A 17,273-nucleotide genomic window follows, 5' to 3' on the forward strand; every position below is an offset into this window, starting at 1 on the left:
GCTGAGTTTAAGTCCTAGATGTGAGATTTCTGTCCCAGTCTTCTTGTGTGCAGGCATCCTTTTTTTCAGTATTTATTTGGCTATCAGTCAATTCAGTCGCTCGGTCGTGTCCAACTCTTTGCAACCCCATGGACTGCAGCAGGCCAGGCTTCCCTGTCCATCACCAACTCCCGGAGCTTGCTCAAACTCATGTCCATCAAGTCAGTGATGCCATCCAACCACCTCATCTGCTGTTGTCCCCTTTTCCTCCCACCTTCAATCTTTCCTAGCATCAGGGTCTTTGCCCTGATGTCTATTTGACTATGCCCAGGTCTTAGTTGTGGCATGTCGAACCCAGGTCCCCTGCATTGGGATTTCAGAGTTTTAGCCACTGGACCACCAGGGAAGTGCCCCTGCAGGCCTCCTTTTAATTAGAGTGTAAAAGAGGCGAACCCATGAGTCTTGCCATTTTAGTTGAGTTGACAGAAGATAATAGGGTAATTCCAGAGCTTTCTGGAATAAAGCAAATGCTGCATATCCCTCTGACTGTATCCCTCTAGAAGCCCTAATGGTGGAATCCTGAGGCACAGTGGTGGGGGATAGTAGAAGTACCACACGTATTCAAATCTAGACACCATCAGCCAAGACACCAGTGGTTCCAAAAGCAACACTGGTAGACTTGGACTGAACGGTGGGGACCCAAGCTAATTTAGTCTTTATCCTTCAGATAGGAAAGAGGGAGCTTCAGGAAGGGATGGGGCTTGTCCCAGGTCACATCACGTGCAGGAGACCAGACTTCATGGCCTGTGGGTGTCAGTTTTTCCAGTCAGGGGCACCTCTGTTAAGGGAGGGAAGCTGAGCTTCTAGGAGAGTTAACAGGATGAAGTTTGAGTCCTCACACCTTGCTGGAGGCTGGAAGGGTGGCGTGATGAGAAAGAGGTGGGTGTGGACTGGGGAGCTCAGTGCCGTCAGACTGGGAGGTGGGGGGAGAAGGATGTTTAAAATGAGACCTGACTGAGTGATAAGCACCTCATTGAGCTGGTTAGATTTAGTCCCATTTTGGGCTTCCCTGGTAGCTCAGCTGGTAAAGAATACACCTGCAATGCGGGAGACCTGGGTTTGACCCCTGGGTTGGGAAGATTCCCTGGAGCAGGGCATGGCAACCCACTCCCGTATTTTTGCTGGAGAATCCCCATGGACAGAGGGGATTCTGTACTGGCGGGCTACAGTAGTCCATGGGGTCACAAAGAGGCGGACATGACTGAGCAACTAAGCACAGAACACACAGTCCCATTTTACAGAGGGGAAAGCTGAGGCAACTCCGAGAGTTTAAGTAACTTACCAAGGTCACACGTTGGGAAGAAGCAGGGCTGGGGAGCAAACTTGGGTTTGCCTGATGCTGAGTCAGTTCTGTTACTTTTATGTGAGGCCGCTGAACAGATGCAGAGACCAAGGTCTGGAGGTCGGCTGTGTCCCCTCTTCTCCCTTTTTGTTTCCCTGCAGGCAAGCGAGGATCCTTGGGCAACACCACCCTTTTCTCCTACCTCCCATCTCTGGGTGATCTGCAGGGCTCCAAGTTGGCTCCCTGCTTGTGGCTCCTGCCCCGCTGAAATCCCTTTCCATGTCTGTGTTCTTGCAGGAAGAGGCTGCCTTCCCAAGATGATGAGGCTGAAGAGCTCAAGATGCTGTCACCGGCTGCATCCCCCGTGGTCGCCTGGTCGGACCCCACCAGCCCACAGGGCATGGAGTAAGTGGGGGCCGCCTCTGGGGTCTCAGGGAGTCAGAAGTCTGGGTGGGGTGGGCAAGCAAAGGGAGGTGAGCTGGGGAGAGCATGGATGTTTTCAGAACACTCTGCCTGAAGGCAGACTGTGCCAATGGTTTCCAAGCAGTAAGAGGGGGCTGGGTCCCCTGCCCTGACTGCTTCTGACTGGCCCAGCAGTTGTGCAAATTCTGGTTTGCAGAATGGGCCTGGGCTCTGGGCCTCCTGTATCCCGAACCAAGAGAGTGGACCTGGGGAAACCAAGTGTTTATAAGCTCCTCAGGTGATTCCAATGCAGCTGGTCCATGGAACAATGTTTAACGGCCACTGTGAGGGCATCAGGGCCTGTGTCTCTGACATCTGCCTGTCTCAAGGGCTGGGCCAGTGGGAGATGTTTTCCTGAAAGGTCTGCATAGGCTAGTGACAATGAATCCCCCAACCCTGGGCTTGGTCTGGGCGTCTCACCTCCTCCCCAGCCATGCTCCTGGAGTGACCTCAGGAAACCATGGCCTTTCCTTCCAGTCTTTTTTTTCTGCCTGTAATTTTATGGAGTTTATGCTTAGCAGTATCGTGGAAAGTTCAGAAAAGTCAAAGAAGCAGGAAAAAACCCCAAACCTCACCTATCATCCAGTGATTCCTTTTAGTTTACAGTGGGAGTCTCATCTTATGTAATAGGATCAGGGCGGGGTTAGGGTTCATATCAGAAGATAAGGCAGAAATCATGTAGAATAATAAAAATTCCCTTGGGAAAAAAGCTCTTAAGGTGGTCAGCATGGAGCCCTAGGTATTCCCTCAGTAGGTTAAGATGCTATAGCAAATAGACCTCAGTGTTTCAGTGCCATAAGGAACAAGATGTCTCATGTCAGAGTCATGTCATCAGGTGCGTGTTTCAGGTCAGTGGAAGACTCTGCTCTCTGCAGTCATTTAAGGACCCAGCCCACAGTGGCTCAGCTATCTTTCTGCAGCTTTCACGATCTCACTGGTCAAACAGGAAGGGAGAGTGCCAGGCTGCTCTTCCATAAGGAGGCCTGGAATTGCACATAGCTTGTGCACAGAAGGGAGCTGACATGGCCACACCTGGGCAACGTGGTCCCTGGCTGGGTGGCGACTACTTCCCAAAGTGGGTGAGCAGTTCCTCTCTCCGCCACCCCTGGTGCCAACTCTCATTATGACCCCATACTGCTTGTCTCCAGCTCAGCTGAGCACATGAGGAGTAGCTGGCTTGGGTTTCAGTGCCTCAATGTATGAAAAAAACAATATATCTGTAAACACTAGTGTCACTCTCAGCTCAGCGAGAGGATCACAGGCCACTCAGCAAAGAACAGGGAACTAGGCTGATTCACACGGCCACCCGTCTCAACTCACCCAGAGCTCTGGACCCATGCTGAGTGGACTGTCAGGCAGGCTGTCATTCATTCTGTCTGTGTCTGTCTCTCTTGATGCAAGTTCATACATTTTAAATTCCTGTAAATTAAAAGGATTTGTAATGTATCTGTAATTTATTTTATTTTAATTGAATTAAACTAATTAATTTATTTATTTTGCCTATGCTGCGTGGCTTGTGGGATCTTAGTTCCCTGACCAGGGATCAAACCCACGACCTTGGCAGTAAGAGCTCAGAGTCCTAACCACAGGACTGCCAGGGAATTCCCTGCACTGTTTTTTAAATCAGCTATTTCCTAAACCTCAAAAAGTAGCCCCCGTGCCCTCTCTGATCGGTCCTGGATCTCATGTGAACCCCAAACTGAGTCTAATGGCCCTGAGCTGAGTTCCAAGAGTTGCCCCCTAAATCACAAGTGGAATCCAAAGCTTTTCAGAATTGCCCATCTGAATCAGAGCTTGCATGCTACATTTCCTAAAAAGCTGGGTATCCTGGTGCAATTCCCAGACTGGGGCAGGGTTGACCCCCTCAGGCCAGGTGGGATACAGGTTCTGCCCTTGTTTGGGGGAGCAGGGGTCCCTCCCCACACAGTCCGCTCAACTCTGGGTGCTGTTTCCACAGTGACCAGGACCGTGCAACTTCCACAGCCAGCCAGAACAGTGCCATCATCAATGACCGGCTCCAGGAGCTGGTGAAGCTTTTCAAGGAGCGGACGGAGAAGGTGAAGGAGAAGCTCATCGACCCTGATGTCACCTCCGATGAGGAGAGCCCCAAGCCCTGTGAGTCCAGAGCTGGTGATGGTCCACCGGACCCAGGGTGTGGTGGGGCCCCTGGAGCCCTCTTACAACTCATAGGGAGGGTAGCCCCAAGAAAAAAAGGGGTGCTTGAGAGAAGCGCAGATCTCCTCTCTCTGGAATTCGAGATCCTTTATATACAGGTTTAACTACGTGTCCAGGGGAGGAAAGAAGGTCAGATTCTGGCCGATGATCCAGTTGTACTTAGCTCTGTCTCCCAGAGGGCAAGTTCCCTGGTTGACCCTCTGCCCCTTTCCTGCTGGCAGGCAGGTAGGTGGTCCACCCTGGGATGTATGTCATGGTTTTACACTCAGATGGTATCCACAACCCACTCTGGAACCACACAGTCTTTGTTTTCAAAGGCCTTGGTTACAATATTTATTTGGATTCTTCTTTCAGAGTACCAGGAGGAAATAAGAACCACGCTCTCTTGCCAGGGAGGTTTTCTAGGTTTTTCCAAAGGAGGGTTGTGCCTTCAAACTCAAAATACTGACAATGAACCTAGCAGAGCCTGACTTCATAATCCTAAAGCTAGAAACATAGCCATATTGAACTAGCCAATCTCTGGTTCACCAACAAACATCTCCACAGATGCACAGGAAGGCTGTGATCCCATTCAGTGTCTTGTTTTAGAGACGAAGGAGCTGAGATTCCTGTGCTGAAAAACCTATGGCAATGTTTTCCTGATTCCTGGGGGTGGAAGTTCTGGGTACCAATGTCCCCCCACCTCCAGAGAGAACCAGGCTGTCCAAACACAGACACACAAGCAGACATTCAACTGAAACACCCAACTTGCCCAGAAACACCTCATTTTAGGCAGCTCCTGAGCAGTGGTCCCCTATTGGTAGTAGGTAGTTTGAGTGTACTCCGGGAGTTGGTGATGGACAGGGAGGCCTGGCGTGCTGTGATTCATGGGGTCGCGGAGAGGCGGACACGACTGAGCGACTGAACTGAACTGAACTGAAGCATTTCAGAGCAGGTGCTCAGGCTGCTATTTAAGAGGATATGTGGGGTTTGCTGCAGGAGAACACACAGAGCTTGTGGCTGGTTGTGGAGAGCCACCAGGGTCCCCTCAGCTCCAGCATCTGCAGTCGGGTGCCTTGTCTTTGCATCCTCAGCCTGAGCCCCGGGATTAGGTCAGAGGGTCACCAGTGTCATCCCACAGCCCCAGCCAAAAAAGCCCCAGAACCGGCCCCGGAAGTGAAGCCAGCTGAAGCGGGGCAGGTGGAAGAGGAACACTATTGTGAGATGCTCTGCTGCAAGTTCAAACGCCGTCCCTGGAAGAAGTACCAGTTTCCCCAGAGCATTGACCCGCTGACCAGTGAGTCCTGGGAGGGCAGTGGGCGTGGCCACCACGTCATGGAAGGGGGCAGGGTGGGGGCGGGGAGGGGGGCGCAAACAAACTGAAGTCCCTGGACTTGGAAGCCATACGGCACCCATCCTAACAGGCAAGGAAGCTAAGGCACAGAGGAGTTAACTGGCCTAAAGACACAACTAGTCAGCGGCAGACTCAGGACTCCTGACTCTTGGCCAAGTCTTTTTTCTACTCTGCCCTTACTGGCTCCTTTCCCAGATCTGCTGCTCTGAGCAGAGAAGGGGAAAAATTCTTCCAACATCTCAAGTGAAGTGCCTCTCACTTGCCTTTTAGCTCATTTTATATTCTTAAGGACTAACAAACCTTCATATGTGCACAGTACTTTACAAAGGGTTTCCCTGCCTTTTCTTTTCTTTTTAAAATCTGACTTCTCCTGTGACTTCTCTGAGGAGGACAGAGCAGGGACCAGAGAGGGACTTTCCCAGGGTCACACAAGAAGTCACTGAGGGGCAGGACTCCAACCCTGGTGTCCACGGGTCCTTTAAAATGCCCAGGTTGGAGGGAATTCCCTTTCAGTCCAATAGTTAGGACTCTGCACATTCACTGCAGGGGGCACTAGTTCGATCCCTGTTCAGGGAACTAAGATCCCACAAACTGCTGGATGTGGCCAAAAAATAAAAGTAAATAAACAAATAATAAAATGCCCAGGTGACCTACAGTATCCATCCTTCCGTGCACCTGTCTATGTATCCATCTGTCCATCTTCTATGCATTGTTCACTATTGTGTATTTAGGAAAGCAGGAAATACATTTTTGGAAAAAATTCAACCAGAGTGGATCAAAAGTATTTTCTGTTAGCTGTCTATGAACTAATAATGACCTCACATCCGCTACTGAGAGTACTTAGTTTGTTAGGGCCTAGCTGTGATTTATTTTTATATCAAAGATAGTTTTCATGCTCCCCTCCACCAGGCTTCCCTGTGGCCCAGTCTGTAAAGAAACCGCTTGCAATGCAGGAGACGCAGGTTCAATCCCTGGGTTGGGAAGATCCCCTGGAGAAGGGAATGGCAACCTACTCCAGTATTCTTGTCTGGAGAATCCCATGGACAGAGGAGCCTGGTAGCCTATAGTAGTCCATGGGGTCGCAAAGAGTTGGACACGACTGAATGATTAACACTTTCTCTTTCCCTCAAGAAGGGCCACATTTAGAGCTGGTAACAAAGTACAGATTGATAAGTCGAAAGAAGAAAGCCCCATCCCGATTGCACGGCGAGGTGAGGGGCCCTTCTCCGGCTGAGGTTCTAGGACCTTCCCTCCCCCACCCCTGCAGACCTGATGTACATCTTGTGGCTGTTCTTCGTGGTGCTGGCCTGGAACTGGAACTGCTGGCTGATTCCCGTGCGCTGGGCCTTCCCCTATCAGACGCCAGACAACATCCATATCTGGCTGCTGATGGATTACCTGTGCGACCTCATCTACCTCCTGGACATCACTGTGTTCCAGATGCGCCTGCAGTTTGTCAGAGGCGGGGACATCATTGTGAGTCACAGCCGGGTGGGGGGCTGGTTGGGGGAAGACCCTGCCGCCAGAGCCCCTGATGCTGGGATGGACAAGAAGCTAAATGAACATCGAAATCTCAGGACATCCACTCATGCCTATTCAACAGCATGGCTGTTTGTTTCACACATCTTTGATACATTTGAATTATGCACATCTTCGTGTATGGGTAAAATGGTTCCTGGACCACCTGATAGAATTAGAGATGAAGAAGTAGTCCAGAGAATGGTCTTCAGAGTAGGCAGATCTGGTTCAAATCTTGGCTGTATGAGAACTAACTGTGTCACCTCTCACAGCCTCAGTTTCCTCATTTGTAAAATGGGGATAGTAATTTTTCTCACCTCTTACCATTGCTGTGAGGCTCCATGGAGGTGATATATGCAGAGTGCTCAGTAACTGCTGACAATCGACATTTCCTGGGGGGAGTCCTGCAAAAAGCACACTCCTCAGACCAGTTGGGGAATCCATGTTCTGGCGCATTTTCTGGGGAGGAAACCAAAATCCTGACTGTGATGTGGCAAAGTCCCCATCTCCCTGTGTAGGTCATTTTTCAAAATTCCATGTGGGTGGAGCTGGGTCTCCTCTGTGTGCAGACAAGTTGAGGTTGAGCTTCTAAAATAATTCACAGGAAGAAGAATTCCCTGGGCAACCTCTTTCCTGGTCTGATCAGAGCAGTGAATAAGGTTGCAAATGATCCAGGTGAGGCTAACGTGCTGAGAGAGTAAGGTCAGCATCCCTGCTTTCCATCCAAGAAGCTGGAATCAAGCTGAGTGACCTTGGAGGACACACCCCCAACTCCACCTTGGGGAGCTCGATCTCCCCATCTGTAGGCTTTCACCAAGCTCCGCTGGTCCATTCAATGGCTCTCCACCCATGGGGCCATTATTTGGATAGGAAGGTTGAGGTTGGGTGGGAATTTGCATCACTGCTCCAATGGGGTCAGGGGGAAGCTCTCAGGCCATTTCACAGTCATTATTCCATTTCATTCCAGACGGACAAAAAGGAGATGCGCAACAATTACCTGAAATCTCAGCGCTTTAAGGTGTGTGCCAGGGGTCTCAGGAGGCTGTATCTCTGGGGGCCCTGGGTGTTTTGAGGCCAGTGTGACGTGGCTTCCCCCACAGGACCAGCACAGGCTGGGGCTTGTTGGTAGGGTACCTGCTGCCCTAGTTTTAGCCCCTCCATGGGCATCCTGACCTCGCCTTTCCATTGAAGGTGGAGACCCCCACCACTCACCCCATCCCACAATCCTGGGAGTTACACGCTGTTTTATACACTGTGGTGTCCTGCTGGCATTTCAGATGGACATGCTCTGCCTCTTGCCCTTGGACTTACTCTACTTGAAATTCGGTGTGAATCCCCTCCTGCGCTTGCCCCGCTGTTTGAAGGTAAGACGAGTGGGCTTCCCCATCCAAGGCCTCTGGCTCCTCTGGTGCTCTGTGCTGGCGCCAACATCTTGATGCCTGGTCTAAGCAGCTCTGGTGAGGCATCAGGAAAGAGTGGCTGCAAGGGATGATGGGAAATTCCTTACGATTGTTAGTGCTTCTTAGCTGTGCTGTGTGTTAGATGTTGTTCTGGAGGCTTTACAAGTGCTTACTCCTCAATTCCATGAGGTGAGGGTTATGTACTAGCAACAACTAATGGTGAGGCAGGAGTCTGGCCACACGTTCAGATCCATCCTGGCTCCCCCTCCCACTGGGGGGCTGCAGAAAGAACCCTCAGTCCTAGAGGCTGTGGGGAGTGGGTGGGGAGGGGAGGGCAGTGGGCCACCCCTGATGCCTTGCTCTTCCTCCCAGTATATGGCCTTCTTTGAGTTTAACAACCGCCTGGAATCCATCCTCAGCAAAGCCTACGTTTACAGGTGAGACCCCCCCAACACGTACACACACGTGTCCCAGGATATTTGCAGCAAGAACAGAGCAAGACATTCTCTACCCCCTACCTTCCCCTTTCAGCATCACCTGACTCCCAAGCCCCCTAGCCACTACCACCCGCCGGAAGCCAGGCCTCTTCCTCATCCTTCTTTGAAGGGATGTTTGTTTTTTAAAGATCCAGGAATGTCCTGTTTCCCCCAATTGTGAGGAGGGCACATGCAGGTTGACTTGTGTGGCTCCCCTGCATATCCAGGGAGCTGGGCCTCAATTTGGTTTCAGCTCAGGAAACTGACCCCCCAAACACTCAAACATGGGTGGTGGGTGTAGGGACACAGTGGGCCATCTTGTGGATGCCCAGGCTTGGAACACAGGACAAGCCAGGCCGGGGACAGGGCTCCTCTTGATATCTCTCAGGGGCAGCGCTTCTCTGCATGCATGTCCTTTCTTTGCCCGCCCCCCCTCCCCCGCCCCATGCATTCCCTCCTCAGCTCCTCCACTTCCCCAGAATTGTCTGCACATGTAGCTCTGTGCCAATTCTGGGCCCCAGTCTTGACAACTTTCTGTTGGAGCATCACCATTCCTAGCCAGTGCAGGCTCAGTAGAGCAAACAGTAGGCCCCATAGTATAGCCACCAGTTCCCATGGGCCAAGTGTCTGTTGCACCAGGCAGCTGGGCAGGGCCTTGCGGCTCCCATACAGGGTTCTCTGAGGGTGCTCGGGAGGGTGAGGACTAGCTTGTTCCCTGCAGTCCCCACCCCTGGGCTGAGATGTCATTGCCACCTTTTCGACTGCTGTGTTCATGCCTTCCTTCTTCTGTAGGGTTATCAGGACCACAGCCTACCTGCTCTACAGCTTACATCTGAACTCATGTCTGTATTACTGGGCGTCGGCCTATGAGGGCCTCGGCTCCACTCACTGGGTTTATGATGGCGTGGGAAACAGGTGAGCTGCAGTCTTCCTCCTGTGTCTTAATAATTCATGGCACCAAGACTCCTAGAGAGGAATCCCGCTGCCACCATGTTGCTGGGTCACCTCATTCCCAAGGAATCAGTGCCAGGCTGTAGTGGGCACTTGGTCAGCTGTAGTGACAGAAGCAGAGGCAGAGTTCAGGCCCAAGGGGCTGCGAGTCCCCTCAGGCAGGCCCTGCCTCACCCTGGGCTGTGCCCACAAGTGATGTAAAATGCTCTCCATCCAGCTTGTCAACACTTTGACCTCCTCCTCACACTTGCTTCTAGCTGGTGCTGGAACAGGTGGTCACTTGCATCCAAGGTGGTTTCTTTTTTTTTTTTAAAGATTTGTTTATTTCCTTTGATGGTGCTGTCTTCATTGCTGCACATGGGCTTTCTCTGGTTGTGGTGAGTCAGGGGCTATTTTCTAGTCGCAGTGAGCAGTCTTATTGTGGTGGCTTCTCTTGTTTCAGAGCACAGGCTCTAGGCATGCAAGCTTAGGTACTCTGTAGCATGTGGGACTTTCCTTGTTCAGGGATCAAACCTGGGTCCCCTGCATTGGCAGGCAGATTTTTAACCACTGGACCAGCAGGGAAGTCCCAAGGTGGCTTCTTTATAGAGTGGCTGTTGGTCCAGAATGTCCCCTTCTCAGGCCAAATGCCTCAGTACTCAGCCACAGTGACCTGTCACCTTCTGAGCTGGGCCTGTGGCCTGAGGAGAGCTCACCGAGACAGCCTGAGGGTCTAGGGCAGCCCAGCAGGTAGGAGGGGGAACCTGACATCCGCTGTGGGATGCTGTGTGTCAGGGGTGGGATCAGGCCCAACACCCTGACACCACCACTGACCCTGCTCCTGTTCCCCTTGGCTGAACCCACCCACAGCCCTGGTCCAGAGACCATGACTAGACCATTCATTAATTCACTCACTCACTGGTTCATTCATTCATTCTCTCACAAGGGGTGCAGAGAGAGGACTCAAAGGCTTTCTGTGCAAAGGGAAGAACAGAAGCTATTCATTAAGTCTTGCTCTGTGACTTTGAGTAAGGCCGTTACCCTTTCTGAGACTCAGTTTTCTCATCTATAAAATGGGGATGGGATCACACAGATTTCTCTGAGAAATAAATAAATTAATGTGCGTAACACATGCAGCCCATGCCTGGACAGGAGTCAGTGACCCCCCTTCCTAGCTCTGGTCATTATTAAGGGGAAGCCAGCACACCAGGAACCTAACCTAGGGTCACAAACCTCCCTTGAAATCAGAAGTGAATTTTGGGAGCATGCTGACTTCTGAGGAGAAGCTTCCTAACTGTCCTTAAATTCTCAGAGGGGTTCATATCCCACCTGGCTAAGAAGCCATTTCCCAGGGCAGGGCCTGGCACCCATCACAGGCAGGCCTGCACGGTATGGCAGGCAGAGTGGGGAAGACAGGGCTAGCCCTCTGGGACTTCCCTGTGCAGTGGAGAGGCACACTTTCCTGGCAGCATTACCCTTTTCCAAATAAAATCCTACAGGGAAACCCAAGATATGCAAAAGCACAACTAGTGAAGGAGAATTCCTCTAAAAATCCAATATCATTCATAATAATAGCCTTCAAAATAGTGAGCATTTCTTGAATGCCTGCTATAGGCCAGGGGGCCTAAGGACCTAAGCTCCTATATATTTGGTTTCTTCATCCTGCTTTGCATTGGCCAGGTCTGGGGCAGTATGCAGGGTTCTCCACAGGTCCAGTGGCATGGAATACTCAAGAGACCCCTAAGATGTGCCATCCATGCCAGTAGCTGGCTTCTCTAGTCAGGAAGGGCTTCAGGGAAAGCTGGAGCTATATGGATCACTCATCTTCATTCTTCTGGTGGCCCAGCAGCGCCCAGCACCCAGGCAGTGCCCAACTCAGTCCCCCTGAAGGGGACTTGATTTTCTTAACTCTCAAGAAAATTAGAGATACCGAGAGAACATTTCATGCAAAGATGGGCACAATAAAGGACAGAAATGGTATGGATTTAACAAAAGCACAAGATATTGAGAAGAGGTGGCAAGAATATCAATTCAGTTCAGTTCAGTTCAGTCGCTCAGTCGTGTCCGACTCTCCGCGACCCCATGAATTACAGCACGCCAGGCCTCCCTGTCCATCACCAACTCCCGGAGTACACCCAAACTCATGCCCACAGAGTCGGTGATGCCATCCAGCCATCTCATTCTCTGTCGTCCCCTTCTCCTCCCGCCCCCAACCTTTCCCAGCATCAGAGTCTTTTCCAGTGAGTCAACTCGTCGCATGAGGTGGCCAAAGTATTGCAGTTTCAGCTTTAGCATCAGTCCCTCCAGTGAACATCCAGGATTGATCTCCTTTAGAATGGACTGGTTGGATCTCCTTGCAGTATAAGGGACTCTCAAGAGTCTTCTCCAACACCACAGTTCAAAAGCATCGATTCTTCGGCGATCAGCTTTCTTCACAGTCCAACTCTCACATCCATACATGACCACGGGAAAAACCATTGTCTTGACTAGACGGACCTTGGTTGGCAAAGTAATGTCTCTGCTTTTTAATATACTATCAAGGTTGGTCATAACTTTCCTTCCAAGGAGCAAGCATCTTTTAATTTCATGGCTGCAATCAGCATCTGCAGTGATTTTGGAGCCCAAAAATATAAAGTCTGACACTGTTTCCACTGTTTTTCCATCTATTTCCCATGAAGTGATGGGACCAGATGCCATGATCTTTGTTTTCTGAATGTTGAGCTTCAAGCCAACCTTTTCACTCTCCTCTTTCACTTTCATCAAGAGGCTTTTGAGTTCCTCTTCACTTTCTGCCATAAGGGTGGTGTCATCTGCATATCTGAGGTTGTTGATATTTCTCCCAGCAATCTTGATTCCAGCTTGTGCTTCTTCCAGACCAGCGTTTCTCATGATGTACTCTGCATATAAGTTAAATAAGCAAGGTGACAATATACAACCTTGACGTACACCTTTTCCTATTTGGAACCAGTCTGTTGTTCCATGTCCAGTTCTAACTGTTGCTTCCTGACCTGCATACAGGTTTCTCAAGACAGAACTATAAAAAAAGGTCTTCACGACCAAGATAACCATAATAGTGTGATCACTCACTTAGAGCCAGACATCCTTGAATGCAAAGTCAAGTGGGCCTTAGGAAGCATCACTACAAACAAAGCTAGTGGAGGGGATGGAATTCCAGCTGAGCTATTTTAAATCCTAAAAGATGATGCTGCGAAAGTGCTGCACTCAATATGCTAGCGAATTTGGAAAACTCAGCAGTGGCCACAGTACTGGAAAAAGTCAGTTTTCATTTCAAAGAAGGGCATGGCCAAAGAACATTCAAACTACTGCACAATTGCACTCATCTCACATGCTAGCAATGTAATGCTCAAAATTCTCCAAGCCAGGCTTCAACAGTATGTGAACCATAAACTTCCAGACGTTCAAGCTGGATTTAGAAAAGGCAGAGGAACCAGAGATCAAATTGCCAATATCTGTTAGATCACAGAAAAGGCAAGAGAATTCCAGAAAAGCTTCTGCTTTATTGATTACGCCAAAGCCTTTGACTGTGTAGATCACAACAAACTGTGGAAAATTCTTCAAGAGATGGGAATACCAGACCACCTGACCTGCCTCCTGAGAAATCTGTATGCAGGTCAAGAAGCAATAGTTAGAACCAGACATGGAACAACAGACTGGTTCCAAATTGGGAAAGGAGTATGTCAAGGCTGTATGTTGTCTTCCTGCTTATTTAACTAATGTGCAGAGTACATCACGTGACATGCCAGGCTGGATGAAGCACAAGCTGGAATCAAGATTTCTGGGAGAAATATCAGTAAACTCAGATACGCAGATGACACCACCCTTATGGCAGAAAGCAAAGAAGAACTAAAGAGCCTCTTGATGAAAGTGAAAGAGGAGAGTTTAAAAGCTGGCTTAAAACTCAGCATTCAAAAAATTAAGATCATGGCATCTGGTCCCATCACTTCATGGCAAATAGATGGGAAAACAATGGAAATAGTGACAGACTTTATTTTCTTGGGCTCCAAAATCACTGCAGATGGTGACTACAGCCATGAAATTAAGATGCTTGCTCCTTGGAAGAAAAACTATGATCAACCCAGACAGCATATTAAAAAGCAGAGACATTACTTTGCCAACAAAGGTCTGTTCAGTCAAAGCTATGGATTTTCCAGTAGTCATGTATGGATGTGAGAGTTGGACTATAAAGAAAGCTGCTTTTGAATTGTGGTGTTGGAGAAGACTCTTGAAAGTCTCTTGGACTACAAGGAGATCAAACCAGTCCATCCTAAGGGAAACCAGTCCTAAATATTCATTGGAAGGACTGATGCTGAAGCTGAAGCTCCAATACTTTGGCCACCTGATGCAAACAACAGACTCCTTGGAAAAGACCCTGATGCTGGGAAGGATTAAAGCCAGGAGGAGAAGGGGATGACAGAGGATGAGATGGTTGGATGGCATCACCAACTCGATGGACATGAGTTTGAGCAAGCTCCCAGAGTTAGTGGTGGACAGGGAAGCCTGGCATGCTGCAGTCCATGGGGTTGCAGAGTCCCACACGACTAAGCGACAGAAGGGAATTGAACTGAAAGGCTGCTTAGCATGCCCCCTGGTGGTCAGACCTGGTATGATGGGGGATTGACAGGGCAGGCCTGGCTCGTGGGTCTGAGATTTTCTTGGACCAGGTGGTAATGAAGGACTGGAAGGCCTAGCGAGAGCCCTGCCCTAGGCCTTACAAAGGCCAAGACCCCCACTACCCAACTTCCCCAAAACTTCTGCTTCTCTACCCTTCCCCCATTGACATGCTTGCCTCCCCTAGATAGTGAACTTGGTGAGGTCACAGGCCAGTCTACTGTTCTCCACTGCCGGAACCAGTGCCAGTGAAGGTGCTGATAGCTGACACTTCCTGAGGGCCCACCATGGGTCAGGCGCTCTTTTCACCTCGTCATCCTTATGATCCCCCTGTGAAAGATGGTCTATGGTAATGCCCATTCCAGAAGAAGGACACCGAGGCTTGGCGAAATGGGTTAATTATGCAGCTAGACAGTGTCAGGGCTGGGTTTGAGCCCAGGCAGTCTGCGCCAGAGCCCATGATCTAACCACAATACTGCATAAATAGCTGGTGAATGGAGCCCAGGGGAGGACCAGTTTGGGATCAATCTTGGGCCAGATGATTGGCCAGTTGGATGATGTTCTCCATTTCCTGGCTAAGCAGGGACCCTGGCAGCATGGATGTATCAGGACACTGGGGACAGGGCAGGCTCTGGGCAGTTCCTGTGCCCTGGTAGGATGACAGAAAGTACAGGAAAGCCTGCTGAGAATGCCCTGAGTTTAGGCCCTGCTGACCTCAACCTTGCTGACCCCTGGGAGGGCATGGTCTGAAGGTCTGAACATAAGCACCTTGGTGATTAAATCCGTTTAAATAGCTATAAAGGTTTTACTTCAGTATCGATTAAGTTACTATAAAAGCTTAAGCTTATTTTTGTAGGACTTAATGGCTAGGAATTAGAACAGTGAGGCTGCTCTGTTGGAATAATGTAAACTTGTAATTAGTAATAAACATGCAGACCCTTAAAACTCAAAATTAGTGAGGGAGGGACTCTTGCTACTTTGTGATGATTACCCAGGCTTGGGCATTTCCTATGCCTTATACCACACAGCAGGAACCCATTGGCCACCTCCCTTCCTGATGGCTCATGCGCTTGTGTGAAGGGGTTACTGATGGTGGGTGACAGCTTAGAGAGAAGGTGACACCTGTTTTCCAGTCCCAGCCCTGGAACTTGCCAGCTGGTGACCATGGGTGTTCCCTTTCCCTTTGTGGCCCTCAGTTTCACTACCTGGTTAGTGGACAGGAGAGGGGGAAGGGTCAGAAAAGGTGATCCTTGAGATGTCTTCCAATTTTGAGCTGGTTCTTGACCCTCATGATGGGAGAGCAAAGCAGAGACTGTGGACATTGAAAACATATGGAGGGAAACTGAAGGATTCCTGGCATCAGGAGCCAGGCAACCCTGGTTTATTCTCTTGCCAACTCTTCCAAGCAATCTCCAGAAGCCTCAGTTTCCACATCTGTAAATGGGGATGACAGCATGTCTCTACAGGGTCAGGGCAGAGTCATGACCAAACCACACAGCACCTGCAAACATGCTCTGTACGCTGCAGAGGGCTCTGTAGTTGGGAGAAGGGTTTTTTTTTTTTGCACTCATGAGCTATAAAGCTTTATATTCAAGCCCGATTGCCCAGGATCCACAGGCTGAGTTTTGATGACTGAGGTCCCCTTCCTCTTCTCTCCTCAGTTACATTCGCTGTTACTACTGGGCTGTGAAGACCCTCATCACCATCGGCGGCCTGCCCGACCCCAGGACGCTCTTTGAAATTGTCTTCCAGGGTCTAAACTATTTCACGGGTGTCTTCGCTTTCTCCGTGATGATCGGACAGGTAGCTGGGCCACTAGTCTGTCCCGACCCACCTGCCTGCAGGGCCCCTCTCCCTCCTGCTGCTGCCAGAAACATCACCATCTGCGCACGTTCCTTTCAGACCAAGCTCAGGAAAGAGCACTGGGTGGAGAGTCAGGAGCCTGGAGCTCTGGGACCTGTGGGGTGAAGGGGTGGTAATGGAGGCGTAGGTCCCGCTTCCTCACTGAGGGTTCTTCTCGTTTGAAATGTCAGTCTCTGGGGTATCTGGAGAGCTGGGCCCAGTGGCTTTCTGCAGAGGCTGAGGGTTTGGGCTGTTCCCTTGGAGAGAAGCCCTTGGTGGATTCTAATGTGCTGGGCCCTGGCATAAGGCTCGCTTGTAGTAGTGCATGAGGTGACCACCAGGGGTACTCAGTGTTACCTTTGAGGGGCTCTGCCCCAAGAAGCAGCGCACCTGGTTCACATTTCCTCCCACGGGTGGTCAAAGCGGCCTCTGAGGGGTCACGTTGGTACCAGAATCAGCCCAGCCCAGCGAGACCTGCCCTCCGTGTGTGGCCCCAGAGACCTAAGCCCACCTGAAGGGCCAGCAGCCTCACTCCTCCACGTCTATCCTGAAGGCAGAACATCCTGGGTCAGCGAAACCTCTAAGTGTGGACATGGCTTTCCCCTCTCTCCTGGTCTCCTACCACCCTGGCAAGCATGCACTCGGGGAGCCTGTGTTACATTAATCTGCCCACAACCCATGTCCCCGAAGCCCGGCCCCACTCTGACCCAGTGGCTTTCCTGACCACCGCCCCCCTGGCCCCCAGATGAGAGACGTAGTGGGGGCCGCCACCGCGGGACAGACCTACTACCGCAGCTGCATGGACAGCACCGTGAAGTACATGAACTTCTACAAGATCCCCAGGTCTGTGCAGAACCGGGTCAAAACCTGGTACGAGTACACCTGGCACTCCCAAGGCATGCTGGGTAAGCCCACGCCCCTTCTCCCCACCCCAGCCCCACCCACCCCTGTGCCCTGCCTTCCTGGGCCCTGCCCTGTCCTCTGTCCTTGAGGCCCTGAGCATGGGGGCCTCTCTGGGCTGCAGCCCCAACATGTAAGTGAGAGATGCCTGGGGAGGCCTTGGGAGGTGCCCATTCAAAGATGGAAGTGCAGCTGGAACCAGGAAAGGAAGAAGACTGTCTCTGTCTCTCTCACCTTTCTTGCTCTCCATACACAAGAAGTTGCTAAGTCGTGTCTGACTCTTTTGT

General features: G+C 50.6%; 1 protein-coding gene across 1 annotated transcript in view; it reads left to right on the top strand.

Annotated features, from left to right (window-relative positions):
• CNGB1 (cyclic nucleotide gated channel subunit beta 1) overlaps positions 1 to 17,273 on the top strand; it is a 67,771-nt gene that overhangs the window by 33,374 nt on the left and 17,124 nt on the right. Inside the window, exons 18-27 of the mRNA XM_055413227.2 lie at positions 1,619 to 1,726; positions 3,741 to 3,898; positions 5,079 to 5,234; positions 6,559 to 6,767; positions 7,777 to 7,827; positions 8,087 to 8,173; positions 8,582 to 8,646; positions 9,478 to 9,600; positions 15,906 to 16,047; positions 16,832 to 16,991. Coding sequence (XP_055269202.2) covers positions 1,619 to 1,726; positions 3,741 to 3,898; positions 5,079 to 5,234; positions 6,559 to 6,767; positions 7,777 to 7,827; positions 8,087 to 8,173; positions 8,582 to 8,646; positions 9,478 to 9,600; positions 15,906 to 16,047; positions 16,832 to 16,991 — 1,259 coding nt within the window. The remainder of the gene's footprint in view (positions 1 to 1,618; positions 1,727 to 3,740; positions 3,899 to 5,078; positions 5,235 to 6,558; positions 6,768 to 7,776; positions 7,828 to 8,086; positions 8,174 to 8,581; positions 8,647 to 9,477; positions 9,601 to 15,905; positions 16,048 to 16,831; positions 16,992 to 17,273) is intronic.

This window comes from Moschus berezovskii, chromosome 22, assembly GCF_049115385.1.
Source record: "Moschus berezovskii isolate FMDL1 chromosome 22, NW_MosBer_1.0, whole genome shotgun sequence".
Classification (NCBI taxonomy): domain Eukaryota; kingdom Metazoa; phylum Chordata; class Mammalia; order Artiodactyla; family Moschidae; genus Moschus; species Moschus berezovskii.